Source organism: Phoenix dactylifera, chromosome 3 (assembly GCF_051530095.1).
Source record: "Phoenix dactylifera cultivar Ajwa chromosome 3, Ajwa_hap1_PhDact_Kaust_v1.1, whole genome shotgun sequence".
Lineage (NCBI taxonomy): Eukaryota > Viridiplantae > Streptophyta > Magnoliopsida > Arecales > Arecaceae > Phoenix > Phoenix dactylifera.
Genome location: NC_143192.1, coordinates 50008072 through 50026687, shown reverse-complemented (window position 1 = coordinate 50026687; position 18616 = coordinate 50008072). Strand labels below are relative to the sequence as shown.

General features: G+C 41.4%; 2 protein-coding genes and 1 pseudogene across 3 annotated transcripts; 1 reads left to right on the top strand and 2 right to left on the bottom strand.

Moving 5' to 3' along the window:
• Positions 1-125: 125 nt before the first annotated feature.
• LOC103711774 (uncharacterized) lies at positions 126-7972 on the top strand (annotated as a pseudogene). Its single transcript, XR_016399965.1, has 6 exons — positions 126-442; positions 4028-4105; positions 4219-4294; positions 4660-4733; positions 4897-4967; positions 5086-7972. The product of XR_016399965.1 is annotated as an uncharacterized LOC103711774 (transcript).
• A 1277-nt stretch (positions 7973-9249) lies between these two features.
• On the bottom strand, positions 9250-10617 carry LOC103711773 (putative gamma-glutamylcyclotransferase At3g02910). The gene has a single exon (XM_088718875.2). It carries the CDS (start codon positions 10121-10123, stop codon positions 9566-9568), a length of 558 nt encoding a protein of 185 aa, XP_088575001.2. The 5' UTR covers positions 10124-10617; the 3' UTR covers positions 9250-9565.
• A 6519-nt stretch (positions 10618-17136) lies between these two features.
• LOC103711772 (uncharacterized) lies at positions 17137-18316 on the bottom strand. The gene has a single exon (XM_008798042.6). The coding sequence runs from the start codon at positions 18040-18042 to the stop codon at positions 17275-17277; it is 768 nt and encodes a 255-aa protein (XP_008796264.4). The 5' UTR covers positions 18043-18316; the 3' UTR covers positions 17137-17274.
• Positions 18317-18616: the final 300 nt, after the last annotated feature.

The following is an 18616-nucleotide window of genomic DNA, read 5'->3' as shown; positions in this document are numbered from 1 at the left end:
TGATCCAACCTCTGTTTGCTGCCCGCTGCGTCAAAACCATCATAGTTGGAAGTGGATATTGTGAGATGCGGCCTTGGCCCAACAACACATAGTTGTATATTTTATTTACTAGTTAGCCTTCCTAGGGACCATCCATCAAACGCTTGGCGACCGTCCACAAGCTGATAAAGACAGCGCCATCCCGCCAGAAGAACGTCATATCCAAGAAGGGACCCAACTCAGGCCCCTTCTTTCTTTCTGTCCTCCCGCCGGCTCGGAAATCCGCCCTCGGAGGACTCCGGAGATCGCACCCCTTTTCACCGCTTTTTCTTTCTGTTTTTTTCTCTTCTTGGCGATCCACTCGCAACCGGAGCCGGATATTTCCGGTGGTGAAGGATGTGAGCGGATCTTGCTACTCCGCTGAGCTTTTCATTGGATGGAGGGCGGAGAGGGACCCCACAAGGTAATTGCTTCACCAATCCGCTCAGGTGAATGACTTACTTGATGGAAATTTCCTAGATTTTATAGCTCAATTTAGGGCTCATTCTCCCCATTCTATCCTTTATCTATGTTCTTGCATCATAGAGTAGATTCCGTGAGCGAGATGGGACGATGGATGCATAAATTCTTGATTGCATGAGGGCTAGGGTTAAGGGGGAATTCTTTTTATTTTTTTGGCAAACAAGTTCGAATTTAAAATATAAACGTACGATCTTGAATTATATCGATACTTGATTGATGAATGATGACGATGTTTTCTTGGATTTTATGGCTTCTTGTTGATTTGAATGATTTTGTCCCTTTTGTTCTCTTTGAGGGATGCTTTGATATTTTGCTGGACTTCCTTCAAGCAGTAGTTATCCTGTGATCTGGAACGCAGAGCATAATGCTTAATGCAGATATCAAAATCTTTTCCATGGCTTCTTGTTGCTTTGAATGATTTTGTCCCTTCTGTTCTCTTTGAGGGATGCTTTGAAATTTTGCTGGACTTCCTTCAAGCCGTAGTTATCCTGTGATATGGAACGCAAAGCATAATGCTTTATGCAGATATCAATAATCTTTTCCCAAGAAAGGTACCGAAAATCTAGTCATCTGAAGTTTTGACTTGCTAATGTTCAGTGAAAGGATTTGAAAGCTTTACAGCAAGGTTGTTATCTAACTATCCAGCTCCATTGATTTTTTTTTTTTTAATGCTCCTCATACTTGAAGGATATGAAGCGCCCTATCTGACACCTTGTCGCCCTATCCATGAGATATCTCCCTTGTTGGTTGTAAATAAAGGAATGAATTGTGAAGTCATAGAAATAGATGGAGGATATTGCTTCTCCAAATCGAGTTTTCCAGGATATTGAAATCCACCTAAAATGATGATTTCCAATGTCCCAATATCTTGGGTTCCAAAAGTGGTCCTCACGGTCCCTCTGACTTCATCTTTGTTTCCTAACACCTTCTTATGTTGAAGAAACCACATTGGTAAGCTGGTTGGCCATCCAAATAGGCCCAAGTATCCCACATGGCCTTTTTTAAATAATAGTTCATGTGCTGATCTTTCTTCCAAATTTTCCTTGGTATCTTATGCCTTGTTTTAATTCCTATGCTTAAACTAATGCAAAATGCCATCTTCTATATGTTTCTCCCCCTTGTGAAGCATTCTTTAATTGGGCTGGCTAAGCAATTGTCTCTGTTTAGTGAAGAACTTGCCTATGCCTTATATTTTCTTTCAAGGGAACTATGTTTTATATTTTCATATAATCTAGGGTACGTCTTCAAATTTGAGATGATATATGTATAAATGCTCACAATATCATCTGCATCACATTGCCTATGACCTGTAACTTTCTTCGAAAATATTGATTCTTTCTCTTTTAAAAAATAAAAAAAATGTTGGGGAAATTCATTCCTATTTATATTCCATATGGTTGATGATTAATATAATGGATAGAAAGGCATTGTTGAAGGAAAGACTAGGCAAAAATAGGGGCTGAAGGCTTCGCTGAAGGAAGCTAATTCACATGCTATATTCTCAAAATATCATGATATTAGGAGTAAACCATGGTGTGAGAGGTTGATTAAAACAACAACTGGTCTTCAAGCTGCAAGAGTGCTGATTAAAACAAAAGTTGCAGATGCAGATTGTTCAATACAGGATGCTGAGGGCAAAGTTGTCTAATGAAGAAGCACAAAAATGAAGATTGTAGCAACAATATACAGCTCCCAGAAGAAGAGTAGGGACAAGCTAAGAAGGAATGAGAGCTTGGAAGTCAAAAAGGATGACTAAACAACCACACAAGGTGCTAGGTGCTTGAAGAAGAGAATGCAGAAAGTGGATCATTCGCAAGTGAAGAGTTGACTGGAGTAAAGATTCTGTGTGAAAATACGAAGACCAACTTGATAAGTAATATAAGCATGTAACTCCTAAAGAAATATCTTAGGGAGGAAAAGGACAAACAGTTGACTGCAGAGAAAATTGAAAACAAGGCAGCAGAGACATGCTTGATTGCTTCATTCCATGGATCTTCCCCGGAAAATACATGAAAATCTTAAAATGAAAAGAAAAGGACAATTGCCATAGTAGCAGCTACAAAAGGGAGTATTGAGGCTTAAAAGTAGACTAGCTAGAAATATGGAAACATATACTTGAGAGGATGGAGCTGACCCAAGAATCAACATTAGGTTGTGCAACTTGCTGGATCGATATGCGGCTAGTGGGGGCCTAGAAAGATTGTCAGAGATGAACAATCATCGAAAGAATGACAACACATAGAGGTGGCTGTTTCTCATGAAAACAAGGCATACAAAAGCCAATAAAAGAAGAGCTAAACCATAAATAAGGGAGAAGTTAGACCTAAATGGTGGTTAATATGAGGCTTAGTGGAAGATGCTTAGGTTCATCGAGGGATATTACGGTTCATGAAAGGTGAAAGTCTAGTGGTCAAGCAAAATAGCTGGAAATGCCAATGAAACAAAGAAAAGAGGGCTTAAGTTCGTTCAAGATATTATCTAACAGGAGCCTTAAAGCTGTAACTAAGGCTTATCGGGGCCAAAATAGGGAATCTTAAACAAAAGATCAGTTTAATAGGCTAAAAGATTCCCAAAAATCAGAACTGTTATATATCAAAAATTGCCCAATGTCAGTGCCAAAACACGTGGAGGCAAATAAGCTGCCTAAAGCCATCAGGACCATGAAAATGCCAAAACACTTTACTAGGAGTAAATAATTAATTTGTCGAGGTGCAGGAGGTAAGAAGTACCCTGAGAAGTTGAAAGTGAGGGAAAAATCCTTCTGGTTGGCAATAAACTGTAAGTTTGCAGATGGAACAGTCATCAACAACTGAATATTTGTGATCAGAGGTTTAACATACAAGCTAAATACGAGAATCAGTGGTTGCCTACATTAAACAAACCCGATTTCACCTCCCAGATATAACACAGGCAGATAAAGACCAAAAAAAGAAGGAAAAAAAAAAAGAACAGAGAGAGAGGAAGGGAGAGAGGGGGGTGGTAGAGAGAGAGAAATTCACCTGTGAGTCATAAGTATCTAACTTCTTGAAGGACAAATTTTTCTTGTATCTCTGGGGAGCTTTTAATTCTTTTCTTCTTGGATTGAATATTGATCATTCCTAATGTCAATCTCCTGTATAATCTAAATTGAGTTGACTTTGTCAGGTCTGAATACGTACTTATATTTATTTTGCTACTAATTAACAATGAAGAAGTGTGCTTCTTCATTTTCCTTTGGGGTGTGGGGTGAAGGGAGTTGTATATTTGATTTGTTTCTGTTGGCTGTGATGAAAAAGGAATGCAAATTCTGAAAGGCCATAAGTATCTTCATGCAAAGATCGTAAAGACAATTTTATTATGCTTGAGTTAAGCGTGTTACGATTTGCATGTTGCTTTGAGGAGGTAGACAGATCACATGTTTTGGAAATCAATGGATCATTCAAAGTTATGATAGACATAGTGCCTTGTACTTGCAGCACTGGATATATAAGGCCAACTTGTCTTATTCCTTATCAAAATCTGACTGGATCTGGTGTTTTAATTTCAGGACTATTACAAAGTTCTGGAGGTTGATTATGATGCAACAGACGGGACTATTAAATTGAATTATCGAAGACTGGCACTAGTGAGTCATCTGTAGGCTTTTTATTCGAGTATTTTATCATTTGCTTTAAAACATCGTATTATTGAAATACTGAGGAGAATTATCCCAGAATTTTATATCCTATCCATGACTAGTAATGGCACCCTGACAAGCACAAAGGCAATAGTACTGTCACAGCAAAGTTTCAGGAGATAAATGAAGCTTACAAGGGTAATTTCTATTAATTTCAAATATTTGTTTTGCCCTCTCTTTTGATGGAGAATGCCTTGGAAATTGTAAACTCACCTCAGGAAGATGGTGGTACAGGGCATATATCTCAGGATCAAGGCTTGTTTTGGTTAATACATTTAATGACTTAGTTGTCTTCTCTTTCTTTCTTCTTCTTCTTCTTCTTCTTCTTCTTCTTCTTCTTCTTCTTTTTTGTAGGGGGGGGGGGGGGGGGGGGGGGTGTTTGGGTGATTACATACACTCAGATTGTTATATCAGTTTAAGAAATATTATGGTGCTATAAAATCACATTGGAAATTATGATTATGAAATGAGTGAAATTAAATTCTTCAATTTATTGTCTGCAGTTCTAAGTGATCCAGCTAAGCGACTTGAGTATGATATATCTGGCACTTATGAGATCAATGGATACACTTTAAGAGTAAGAATCTCAAACAGCAATGATGATTTGGATAGTTGATTTGTGCTAACTTTTATTTTACCCCCCTCAGATTTAAGGAAATTGCATTCTCTTCATCTGATTGCTTTTCCTTATTTTGGATCAGCACATTTTCTGGATCTGATGGTTACTTTTCCTTATTTAGGAATATCTTGCCAGGTTCAAAGGAATGATACTCACCTGCAATGGTCTTGGTATCAATCATTCTCCATTTTGGTAATTACTGTGCTTATTTTGTTCTTATAAGAACAGCAGATTTATGAAATGATAAAGACACGCTACTGAATGTCCTCAAGTGCATCACTAAAAGGTTAATTGGTACTTTATTTCTCAGGACACAACAGCTGATGGAAACTGAAACAATCGATCAGTAAAAAGTAGGTTCTTTTTTCTCCTCTCTCCTTTTCTTTTATAGCTGATGAAATATCCACTTATAATATCCAATATCATTCTTGTAGGTAGATGCTTTCGATAATGCATCAACTTTTAATCATGAAAACGGGTCACCATTCCTCTTCTTAGCACCTGTCCCTAATCCATTAAATGATTTTTAAAACTAATGCTGCGGAAGCCAGCAACTTTTGATATACTTGACCATTTCTCCCATCCGCGTGGCTCTTGAAGCCAATCATCTATCATCTAGATGCTTGATGTGGTTTTTAGCATTGTGTGGTTGTACCGATAACTCCTTTCCCATGCAAAAAGAACTTCATAATTGGCTTATTACAATATTCACGTTGTGCGTTCCCGCCCCATGGTTGTGTCAAGTTGTATGGCAGTAAGCGCTAGTGTCCGCCTTGCACCCTTGCTGAATTCAGCTTGAACTTTTTAATCTTTTAGCTTGCAATTACCACGAAGCATGGAATACAAATTCATGGAAGGCAAGGTATTTCTTCTTCCGTGCTCCCATTGTTTTTGTTGACCTTGGTCGATTTTTTTTTCCACTGGAACACACCGGATCATCCCACATAATAGAACTTAAATGTCATGTCTCTTTTGGGACTCTTAGCAGACCTTAGAATATGAGATCCTGTTCATTCCAGCATGGAGTTTTCTTTCTAGCAGCTGCCTTTCCCTCTCTCTCTCTCTCCAGCAGCTGGGAAAGTTGTTGATATCGCCCACTGAATGGAGGTTTAGGTTAACCATCCAGGTCCTTCTTTAGAACTTGGCTTTCCACGCAATGGGCTGACGTGTTGATCAGGAATTTAATATCGCAGTTAACCTTACATTCTCTGGCAACGTGTGGAAGGAGCTGACTTAGAAAACAGCAAACAAAAACAAGAAAGAAAGGGTTCTTTTGCACTTTGAGATTTGTAGGTAAAAGAGTGGAGATACATATATGAATAGGAGATCTGACTAGATTGCAATAACAGCAATGATGGATCGGACAACTAATCCTTCACATGTTAGGTCGGAGTGTAGGACCATCTAGACTAAGGGTGTTAAGGTTGGTGCGAGGGATTGGTAACTCTATGCTACCATTATTGAGTTAGCGATTGCAAGGAAAAATAGTCTACAAATAGAATAATGCTTCAAGAGGCCACTTTTTCAATTTGTTTGGTTTTGCAGTAAAGTAACATACATGTATAGTTACTTTTCAAATCCTAGGAAATTTTTTGGATCTTATCCCTTTCATGAAGAACTTTCCATGAAAAACAAATCTAAGAATCTCTTGAAGAAGTGAAATTAGATTTTTTTTTCTCTCTCCTGTTTTTGTTCTCTTTTCCTATGTCTTGCTTGATCAGAACACTTTAGCCAAATCTTTTTAAAGAAAGCTTTCTTTTCCATTTTTGGTTGTATCTTGATCTCCAGATCATGTAGTTCAAGAAAGAAAAATAGAAACTTTTGTTTGTTCTTTCAATGTTACATCTTTATCCGCATATCAAATAGTCCAAAGATCAAATAGTCCAAAATCCAAACCCATTATGTGAAGCTTCTCTAAGCATGATTTGTTTGTTTTGATTGACCGGATGGCTCTTTCTCGCCTAGTATGAATATATGCAATAGAGTCAGAAAACAAAACATCTCTAAATTGAACACGAATGCTTGAGAAAGACGTTGATGAGGTTCCTTTAGAGCACTCAACAACAAAAGTAGCTATTCAGCTAGCTGTACTGTTCGCCTCTCTGTAGACATAGGCAACCGTAAATGATGTACAAGTATCGGCTAGTCTTTGAATGTTCCATAGTAGGAGATGATCAGTGGTAGATCCAGAGACTCTGCCTCCGGAACAGGTAGATCAAAAAGCTATCTTCTATCTACCATAATAAATTGAAAATTTTTATCTTGATCACAAAATCCGTTCCTCCTTTGCTGTCTCTCTTACTAACACTACCATTAAAATTAGTCTTCATGAAGCTTGAGGGTGGCGGCTCCTAAGTAATAAATACCATCTTTGTGAGAGGTAAAAATATAGTGAAGTCCTAGGTGGCCCTAGCTGCCACTTCACTCGGAATCATTTCGGTAATTTGCATGAATGTTTTTTCTAGTATGAACCTCAATGAAAAAGATATATGTTCAAAAATTCATTTATTTCTTGCATGCCAAATATGAAAGACAACATATGCAGAACATGTGCGATCTATCTTGCTTTCGGTTCTAAAACTGTATGTTTTCAGATGCTGGAGAAAAACCTCTAGTGGGAATGGTGACGAATAAAATATAGTCGGGACATTAGATAATTGTCAAACTTGCGGCACCTTTGGGCATTAGAAAAGAACATGAGTTATAGATTCCACTATATTTCAGCAAAGGTCACAATTAGAAGCAATATTTAGCCCCCTATTTATCAAAACTCGATGGCATGGAATACAATCCCAAACTAATTTCCACAAAAATAAAGACACTCGAAGGTGCACGCCTGGCTACGATACCCAAGCCTTGTCCTTTCTACTATGGGGTACCTTCTTGAATAATTTATAGATATCCTTGGCCCTCACTTTAGATATACATGTTGTCTCCTATGCCAATCTATCCACTAAATCACCGTCGGGCGGTGCAAAGGATGAAATTCTATCAGACAAGTCATCCTCAAAGATTTGTCTAACATAACCATCATTCTAACATTTTCCATTAGCAGAAAAAAGATCTCTAACTTTCAAGTTCATCATAATTCCTTGATTAAATATGGCTGGCTAAGTAGCAAGAGGGGTTGAGGAGATCCAATGATCTTGCATAAAATCAATCGAGTAGCCATCCCCAATCATCCGTTGATGATTAGATAATTTCATCGGGGTATGATTATACCTTTTTAAAAATGAAGGAGTTATTGCATGGTGGGATAGGCTTGGCAAGCATCATCCAAGCCCCATATTTGGCCCTCATTAACTTGCTCCACATATTATCAGGTTCAGGTACAAATTCACTGCATGTCTTGCTATTAAAACATTTTGCCTAATAATCAAAGAGTGGATTCTCAAGCCATCATCCTGTTTAGGCATACAGATCTTATCCCATGATATAAGATGAATTCTTCAAATTTTCCCCATAATACCTCAAAGAAGATTTTTGAACATTTGTTCCAATTGCAGAAGGGGAAAACTTTAGCAAGATAATATTGGACATAAGGTAGATCCGCATGGAGGAGAACACTGACCTAATCAATGTGATCCGGCCTATTATAGAAAAATTCTCGGCTTTCAACCATCAAGATGCCTTCTTGCCCTAGTTTCCAATTCCGAGCAATTGGCTCTCCTCAACTTTCTATTAGTGATAGGAATGCCAAGGTATTTTCATGACCTATTCTATTCTGGAAACTCCCAATACCTCTTTGATTGCATCTTGTAAATGTTGCTTGGTTTTTGGACTAAATTGTACTATGAATTTGAGTATATTCATCCTTTATTCATAGTAATTCTCCCTAATCCTCTTGAGTATCACAATTTTTTTTCTTCCCTTCGATGGGTTTGGTTTGGTCAAAGGGGAAAAAAAAATTTACTTTGTCGCAATTACTAGTGATAGACTTCCATGCTCTATTCTGAAAACTCCCAAGATCTCTTTAATTATAATTTTTAAATGTTGCTTGATTTTTGAGCTAAATTGTATTGTGAAATTGAGTAGATTCACCCTTCATAGTAATTCTCCATAATCCTTTTGAGTATCACAATTTCCCCCTTTTTTTTTCCTTCAATGGGTTCGTTTCTGTCAAAGGGGAAACAAAAAAACAATTTACTTGGTCGCAATTCGAATGCAGGCCCTTAGGGTTCGAAGCGGAATGGAATGCCTCCATGAATTGTGCGGTCATCTTATGTCCATTCCATGTCTAAATTCCATGTCCGTGACGTATGCAGACCTATGAAGAAGGAAAACTCAAACCATTTCCCTCTTGAAGAAACATATGGATTGTTTCATCATGTGAATTCAAATCCGGAAACTTTTTTCCCTGATGCATGCACCAAGGAGAAGGGTGGGTGCTAGCCAACGATTCCAAATTCTATCGACGAGCCAAGATCCTAGCTTGTTCTAGCCTCTTAACAATACTTGTGCAAACCACTGCATGTAACGCAAATGCAACTTTCAAAAGAATGCTTATTAACAATACATCCGCAAACCTCGGTATTCTTCCATCCATGACATCTTTGTAACATCTGGAACTTACCATTTGGAACGGTTAAATATTCATCATAATCTAGACAAAATAGAAGGGCCTGTAATGATATATCCGATCACAAACAAGACCAGCTGCCATTTTTTCACCCACCTTGGATATCATGTCTCATAAACAGCAGATCCAAGAGATCCAAGGGCAAAAGAGGAAATAAAAGGAAAGACCCAAGCTCTCCGTCGACGAAGGGAGGCGCACCGGGAGAACCAGTCTAATTCTGGAGAGGAGAGCCCACGAAGATCCGAATCTGGTCGAGGAATGTGGTGTCCTGCGGCCGGTCCTTCCGCTTAACGTATCCCCTCGCCTCCTTCTCCGAGTACGCCTCGAACCCCCGCTCCCCGCTCCTTCTCCACATCTCCGTCGCGTAGCTCCGGTGCGCGTAGTACGCCTCCGCCTCCACCTCGTCGTCCTCCCCTTCGTCCCCTCCGGATCGGCGGCGGCGGGGGAGGACGAGGGAGATGGGGAGGCGCTCGTAGTGGCCGCGGGAGGTGCCTTCGAGGTCGTCCATGCGGGCGATGCCACGGGGGGAGACGGCGTAGACCTCGCCGCGGACGCGCTCGCCGGCGCCGGGGAAGTTGAGGAGGAAGGGGACGCGGTAGGGCCCGCAGACGAGGGGGAGGCGGCCAGCGGTGCGCGCGTCGCCGACGAAGGCCGCGTCGCCGCTCCGGATCATGTCCTGGATCAACCCGTGGTTGGAGAAATCCCGCTTCAGCGTCCCGTACGTGAAGACCAGCGTCCGATCCATCATTCCCTTCGCCTCCGCTCCCATGACGATGATAACAACAATACCGATGAGGGGAAGCGATGGTGGGAATGGCTTTAGGGGAGTACGGACGGTGGTTTTGGGGTACGGAGGGCTGTTTGTTGGCCTGCGAGGCTTCCCTGGGCTTGTGAGGCTCCTTCGGTCCTTCCTTAATAAATCACATACTCATCGTACTTGGCACCAAAAATAACTAGATTTAATTAGCGGCTCTGGTGAGATTATTGTTAAACGAAACGGCATCCAGGAAAAAGTTGCGTTAGAGGCAAGTTTTCTTAAATATTGTGTGTTATGGCCGGTCGTGGTCTATGATTGATACTTTTATTTTATTTTATTTTATTTGCGCTGAGATAGAAGGTAAAAAAATATAAAATAATTCGAAAAATTGATTTGAATATTTCATGAGTTGTGATCTAGTTAACATTGAACTAGTTAAAAAAAATTGATATTGTACCATTTTTGGATTCTACCAGTTAATAACATTTCAATTGAGATAATAAGGATAGATATTTAGATATATCTTACTTGAGTATAACATTGGGCGCCCACCAATATGATATATCTTGACTCTGATCAGTTTGGCATATGTTTGTGGATGTATCTTGAAATATTGCCTAATGCAATATTAACGGATGGATTGAGGATTTTTTAATCTTAAATTACCATGTTAGATGGCAGTATTATATAAAATTAAATGTCTTAAGATGGTAATCAAACTGAGTGTTACTACATCTGCAAAATTTCATTAGTATGGCAGTCTTTGGTCGCATGAAAAGTTCCTTCATACACCAAGAAAGAGATGGGTAGAGCAGAGCTTTTAGGACTAAATTACAGTGTCATAACACTGATGCATGAAGCCCTAAAAGTTCGTTTCTAAGATGCCCAGAAGTCTAGTCAAGTAGTTGGCAGTTTGATTAATGATTCACAATACGCCTTCCTTTAGGGAAGACGTATTCAAAATAAATTTGCCTACCCTGCTGAAATCATATATCATTGCAAGATTTTGAAGGAAGAAGGAACTATACGTAAGACTTTGAGAGAAGAATATGATGGTGACAGCTGGTCCTTTCTCCTTCAGTTGTCAGAAGCCCAAGGATCTGGAGTCAAGTGGATACAGTTAATCCTTATATCCTCGAAATCAAAAATTCTCCTTAGGGTCTGTTTGGAAAACTACTAGAGTTGGGCTGAATTTTTTATAGAAATCAGGCCTGGTAGTCTGCCCAGCTTATTTTTATCTGAAAGCCCATCCTAGTTTTAGAAATCTAATTTATGGGCTTGTTAGACAGGAGGATGAAGAAAAAGACCTCCATAAGTTTTTTTATCCCAAGGATTTGGGCTGGAGAGGAATTTGGTTGATGTGAACCTTATTTAAATAGGCTCTGTAATCCGTGATCCAATGGGAAATCCAGCCTAATCCTGCTGGATTTTCAAACAGGCCCTAATGGAACTCAGGGAAAGCGAATTCATTGGGGCAGAGGTCTTTGCCAAGGAGATCCACCTCTCTCTCTCCTTTTTGGCTTGGTGGTAGATGGTTCTCTCTTGGACTCTTTCAAAGGCAGAAATAGAAAATTTGATCCTGGAATTGTGAGACTGAAACTACAATTTGCAGAAGATACTCTGCAATTTTGGAAATCTGATATAGAAAAATTAAGCTGATCTTGGACAATTATGAGACTGTAAGATAAATTAAAATATGGAGATGTTTATGTACCAAAAAAATTGCTATATCGATTCTCTCAGTTTATCTTGAGTTAAAAGAGAGATGGAGGAGAAAACTTGCAAGGTCCATGTTTCAAACTTTTGTTTGTCTTTCTGGGCCACCGCAGCCTCCCCACTCACCACTTAGTGGCGGAGGATAGGGAAGGACATGTTTTTCCTTTCTCGAAGCAGAAAAAGCAAGAGAAATGAAGAAGACTGCCATATCCTCTATGAGTATTTATTTGAGTTTTATATTCGTTTCCTTTCCTTGTTTTTGAAGAGTTTATCTTATTCTCACCTAATTGTTCTTACAATATTTGCAAGGCCTTTTTCTATTTGATACTGTAAGTAGAACAATGCACACAATATTCAATGTGGCTATGGGACTGTAGATTGCTGTTTCTTCTGCTTATTGTCATTTATGCGACTTTGCTCCATTGGACTGTTTACAAGCTACAAGCCAAAACTCTTGTCATTTTTGCTTGGTTAGTAATCTACAAGAAAGCATTGGCTAGAAGCATATAATCTAGCTGCTTCCTCTGCAATCTTATGCCTGAAACACATAAGCACCTCTTTATCAACCGTACTTCCCCCTACTAAAAAAAAGATCTACACCCAAATGACCCATCAGCTTTAGAGTAGATTTCATTCTATCGACGGTTGATTTTCATCACCCTTTAGACAATTTGAAAAGAAAGCAACGACGGGGTCTTCAATAATATTCCCACAAGTAGCCATAAGGTCATCAGCATGATCCTCTAGCATATTCCTCTCTTGGACTGCTACTCTTGCTAGAAAGAAAAAGCTTGTATCCTCCATCCGTGCTCAACTTTTCCCTCCCCAACCTTCCTATGCTCCTCCTTGCTAACTGCCAGTTATAGCTATTGAACTGTGGAACCTTGCTGCTGCTCTGCATATCGATGGGCCCCTAGCATTTGCATCTGTTGATGATATTTTTGATTTCATTGCTTATAACAAGTTGATCAGCTCTATTCATGGTGTAATTCGTTATATTGGCTGGTATCTTTGGAAAGCTAGGGTTCTTTGCACCTTTCGACTCCAAGGATCCACTGCTTCTACCATTGTTGTCGATGCCGCTCGGTTATATTCAGGCCGAGGCCATGAATTTGAGGTAGTGGGTTATATCAGGCCGTCATCACTTACAAATTTTTATTTGCCAAAGTTTTACCTTTTACCCAAAAGTTCAGGTTCTCGAGTCTAATTGAGAGCAGGTTGGAGGGTGCGATCATACCAGCACTAATGCAACAGATCCCATCAGAACTCTGCAGTTAAGCATGGTTTCGGTAGGGCTGTTAACGAGCCGAGCCGAGCCCGAGCCTAGGAGAGCTCGGCTCGGCTCGTTTCACAGAAGCTCGGGCTCGGGCTCGATAACGAGCTCTGTATTGGGCTCGAGCTCGGGCTTGCTTGGCAAAATAAAAGTTCGGACTTGAGCTCGTTTCAATTACGAGCTCCAGAATGAGCCCGAGCTCGAGCTCGGGCTCGGGCTCGTAATCGAGCTCGTAATCGGGCTCGAGCTCGGGCTCGGGCTCGATAACATACTATTTTTCTCTATGTAGTCAAATTTTTATGAATTATGGTGCTGAAATAAGATCTTTCAGCAGGAGACTAGAGCTTGTTTGAGCTTGTAAGCTGCTCGGGCTCGAGCTCGGGCTCGGGCTCGGGCTCGGGTGTAAACGAGCCTCATATTGGACTCAGGCTCGGGCTCGTTTGACTAACGAGCCGAGCCCGAGCTGGGCTTTTACCGAGCCAAGCCTGAGCCGAGCCCAAGCAGCTCGGCTCATTAACAGCCCTAGCTTTCGGGTACTGCTTGCCTAGGGTTAGACATCGGCAAAGCGAGGCTGAAAGGTGATTCATTAACTCTGGTTCTATGGATCAGCAAGGCACTAAAATATATTTGCAGCAACCTCTCTATCCGTGCTTCTCATAGCTTCAGAGAAGACAACCAGCCAGCTGACTGGCTTGCTGCCTCTCATCGGGCTCTTCGCTTTTTGGCTGGTGATCTCCTTCCTCATTCCCTTCAGTTCTTGATTCATGTTGTTTCTTATGGTTGTAGTTTTGCAAGTTATCGAGATTCGTCTCCCTTGTGTCAAAAGAGAAAATAAAAGAATGCAGCAAGTCAAATTTATTTCATGTGTCAGATATTAATAGATGGTAACCCAAGCTATTGCAGTGGTTCGTCAAACCTATGGGCTTGCATTAGTACAAAAATAAAAAAACAATTACGAGATTGCAATAGTCTTTTCGGTACTGCAGTGACATCTTCCAACCAAGGGTTGCATCTTTAAGGTCTCTCTTTTGCTTCCCACATAATGTTAATAAGAGAATAAAGTTATTTACTTACGTATTTATTCCTCTTCAACCAAATAAAATAATTCGATTCATGCCATTTGAACAAATTTATTACTGTTAAAGCACATTAAGTAACAAAAATGTAATTTTTACTAATCTAAAGTTACAAAAATACTCATCATATCATTTCTCCGTTCTATTAGCAAGAAATCATTTAGTTTACTAAAGTTGAATAAGTAGACTTTACAAAAATTCATAGCATGTTCTCTATTTGTGCACGTTATGAACCGTCCAAATTCTTGACATTTTCACCAATCTAATACCTAGTAAGAAATCAAATTCCAAAAACAAGCCTTTCGTGAGCAATACTAGGACACAACTATAAAAATCATAGACTAAATCAAAAAGGCCAGCTCATAATGTTTGCAGTGTGTTTAAACATTAAACAAAGGTATTGGAGATTGATTGAATTAAATTTGACTAAATATTAAAAATTACTTTTTTCTCTCTTTCCTTGATGATACATTAGATACATAACATTAAGATATAGCACACATCAGCATAAATCAACTTATAATTTTTCTGAAACTTCAGGGGCAAAATGTTGACTTTTGACCTCTAATAAACTACGTACCCACCATCTGTGACGCCAAAAAATCAGGTTTGCGCTCATTTCGGGGAAATTGCTGGGTAACATAGCAGCATGTAAATATTATTTCACTAACAGAAAAAAAAAAAGATGCAAAAAAAAATATGAACAAAAATATCAAATTTTAGGACTTAATGTATTTCTATTATGGATTTAGGAAAGCGAGTTTCTTAGTCAAATTGTTCACAGCCCAATGACAGTATACATTGTACCTTGCCTTTCGCAAGATCTTTTGCACTGTATATTAGTTGTCCTAAGGATCTTCCTGAGAAGGATTCTGTTTCAATCCTGAAAGTGAAATATTTTTTGTCTATTATAAAAGTCTAGCATTGAATACGCTGCTCAGAGCATTCTTAAAACCTCCATATAGTTAATTGGTCCGATGAAACTTTACGAGCCATCCAGAAAATAAAAGAATTCCAAAAATATAGGGCAAATGTCAAGCATGGTCCCTAAAGTCTATACAAAAGAAAAAAATCTTAGGCTGTTTCCTAAAAACAACTTTCCAAGGAAGTCTGTATTCTTATCCTTCAATCTAATCACTCACTGCATTTCATTTGGTCACAACAGTAAATTGAACAGGGCATGATAGAACAGGCCGCACATTTATATGGTAAAACCGCAGTTGATCGGTGGAACAAAGATAAATAGAACATTCTAAAATGAAAGAAACAAAAAGAAAGCAGTGGTACATAGATCATTTCACTACAAGGATTAGATGAAAACATGCAGTGAAAATTACCTTAATAGATATGGCTTAAAACCGACCAACCAATCATGAGCTAACATGTGGCATAGTTAGAATCAGTTTTAATTGAACTATTCATAGATAAAAAAGGCTTAAAAATAGTTCCCCACTTGATTTAAGACTAAAAAGTTCAACCCCAAATGGAGCAGAGATTCTATGGTAGCTTGGGGTACCGTGTATTTAGATCAAATTATTCTACGTCATGCTCTCTTTTCTTTTTTCTCGTTCCCGAAAGCCTTGACTTAAGCATCAGGGCCCCTTCGGTGCTTCATCTTTCACCACAATAATAGATCAGGAACCTTATTTTTAGATCATCGGATTGGATTTTGATGGCAATGTTCAAACCATTTGGTAAATCCTGGATTCTATCATGATGTGAAGAGAAAGTATCGGGATACCCGTGTCAGAGGATTTCATATATCCAGAATCGGGGCCCAGCTCGCAAAACATCAACCCGATGGGTGAAATTTCGGGTAGGTTACAGACATAGCTAGGGTAGCTTTAAGCCTAACGCGGGCCCCATGACTGATGACGCCCAACCCGCTCCCTGCATTTGTTTGCGTCATGTGGGACCGACATTGTAGACATGCGTCGCCTACGGGCCCACCACACATCTTAAAGCCTCTGTCGGACAGCAATGTCAGGTATCATAAAAGCTTCCACTTTCACCTTTCACTGCGTTTTGTTTCCTTCCCCAGTGGCTGCTCACAGGGACAAATGTCAACGGTAATAATTCAACTTTAAAATGCTGATCAAAACGTGTCACGCAGCAAGTCACTGGCCAGTTGCTTCGTGACATGCAGCGATCGAGCTTTATACGTAATTCCTAAAAAAGAAGTGACACGATCTGCACCATTCCATTCATGTGCCCCAAATTATAGCGTGTATCCTGGCTTTCAGTGGTCGAGATGTGCGAGAGACGCGGATCCCCACCCTTCAAGCCTACCAGTAAAAGTAAAACGTCGGGGAAAAAAAAAAAAAAAAAGAGCAACCTCGGTAATTTTACATAGCCAAAGGGGCGGCATCTAAGCGCAAGAGCGGGTATAAAGATAAAACTCTTTTTATGGAAACTGTGTCAGGCTCGATGATCAAAATTTCAAGGTAAACTTCGTGTACTACAACAGCGTGAAATTTAATGCTCACGCAACGTTTGAAGCTTTCTCCTCCGCAATGAACATCCACAAGAGGACGCATGGCATTATCGTGATTCCGAGCAAGGACGGGGGCTTCGTGGCTGATACAGCCATGAAGGTTCCCATCGGCATCATTTAATACGAGGGCACGACCGAAGACGAAAACGACACCATCACGTGTACGACAGACACACCCCAGCACGTGAGACGATCGAAGCGTCATTGCCGCCCTCGCGGGCCCCACCTCAACTTTTCCCACCTCGCTCTGTATCCTATGGGCCCCGATTTAATGACCTGTCCCCGCAATAATTGCTACCGGTATCCATTTACCACAGTAACAACCAGAAACAAAGATCTATTATTCACCATCGGATCAACATCAGACGGTTGAAGATTCCTCAAATCAGACGTATAGATTGTAAAAAAAAAACTCATTTTTCACCCAGTTTCCAAATGGTAACAAGGAAGTTTCGAAATGGAAATATTTCGGATTAATCACCAAAATTGTTGGATTAGGTTTAGCAAATATATATATACAAGGCAAAAATACCAGATAAAATTATAAGAAAATATATTTTTTCTTTCTTCGCGGCCTTCTATCTACCCTTATAGCCGGCGCTTCTCAGCGCCGGCAGATCGGCGATCGCTGCTGGACGACCTTCGCCGACTTCCGGTACCGGAAAGCCTTCATTGGGCTCGGAAAATGAAAACCCCACCCTTTCGATCTTCCGCCGCCGCCGCCGCCGCCGCCGCCGCCGCCCCCAGAAAACGGGTAAGCCACCACACCGACCGATGCCGACCTCGATAGCTTCACCGGCGCTGCGCTCCTCGACTCCTCCCCCCGCTCCTCTTTCCTCCTCGAGATCAGCCAGAACGCCGCCCAACCCCGTCTCCCGCGCGACCGCGGCCGCGTACCGTTGCCGGTCTCCCCGTCTCCGGTGGCGACCGATCTCGATGGCAGGAGCTGGAAGCCCACGGATCTGGACCGGCGAAAGGCCGGTTCGCTCTCGATGAGGTGCGCCACCCGTCCCACGGCCCCGATCCCGGAGCCGCCACAGCCGGGTCTCGCGAAATCGGCGGAGAGGGAGGAGAACGAGGAGGCCGACGAAGAGGATGACGACGGAGGGAAGCACCCGCAGGGGCGCACGTTAGCGCATTCCGGGCAGAGGAGCAGGAGCCGGTCCCGGAGGCAGGCGGGGCATACGCCGAAACGGGGTTGCGACGGATGCTTCCGGCATTTCCATCCCTCCTCGTCCTCCTCCTCCCATAGAGCGACCTCCCCCATCGTCGATCTCAGATCCCCTTTCTCCGCCGCCGTCCGCTCCCTCCTCCTCCTCCTCCTTTCTCCCCCGACCAAGGCTCTTTGAGAAACTGCTACAGAGAGCACCATGGTTTGGTTGTGGGGGCTCGAAACCGCTATATATAGAGATGACCGTGGACGGAGTTAAAATTAACGGCGTGCTCGAGTGACTTCGGTTAAGGGAGCTGCGGCTCTGGGCCACCGCCAACGCCACCGAATTTCACCTTATTTATCGAAATACCCTAGAATTAATCTCCGGCCATCCGTTTGACGTGGGGGAGATTAACAATGGTGGCCGCCTTAACAAGATCGGACGCCTGAGATTTTCTGTTTTCTTGAGGGTCACGTACACCGTCCGGCTTGTTTACGCGCCCCCCGGGTACTCACCTAGGTCCATGGAATATAAAGCGTTGGAATCGGGTCAAGCGGCGGAAAGGTCATATCACGTTTGGGCTGGCGATCTCTGAACGCACGTTTCCCCAGCCGGACCTTCGGGTCCGTCTGATGGGAAGGCTTCTGGTTTGATGTGACCGACGAACGGCCGATATGTTCGGGTGGTCGCGCTTTATTTGAGGAGGGCCGAACCATTCTTTGCACTCGAACGAGATTATGGACAGACCGTGGACACGGTGACCCAAAGGGATACCCTCCCGTTCTAATTTGA

Excerpts from the sequence above, each read along its gene's own strand:
- LOC103711772 (XM_008798042.6), bottom strand. The coding sequence starts at position 18,042 with ATGGTGCTCTCTGTAGCAGTTTCTCAAAGAGCCTTGGTCGGGGGAGAA.
- LOC103711773 (XM_088718875.2), bottom strand. The coding sequence starts at position 10,123 with ATGGGAGCGGAGGCGAAGGGAATGATGGATCGGACGCTGGTCTTCACG.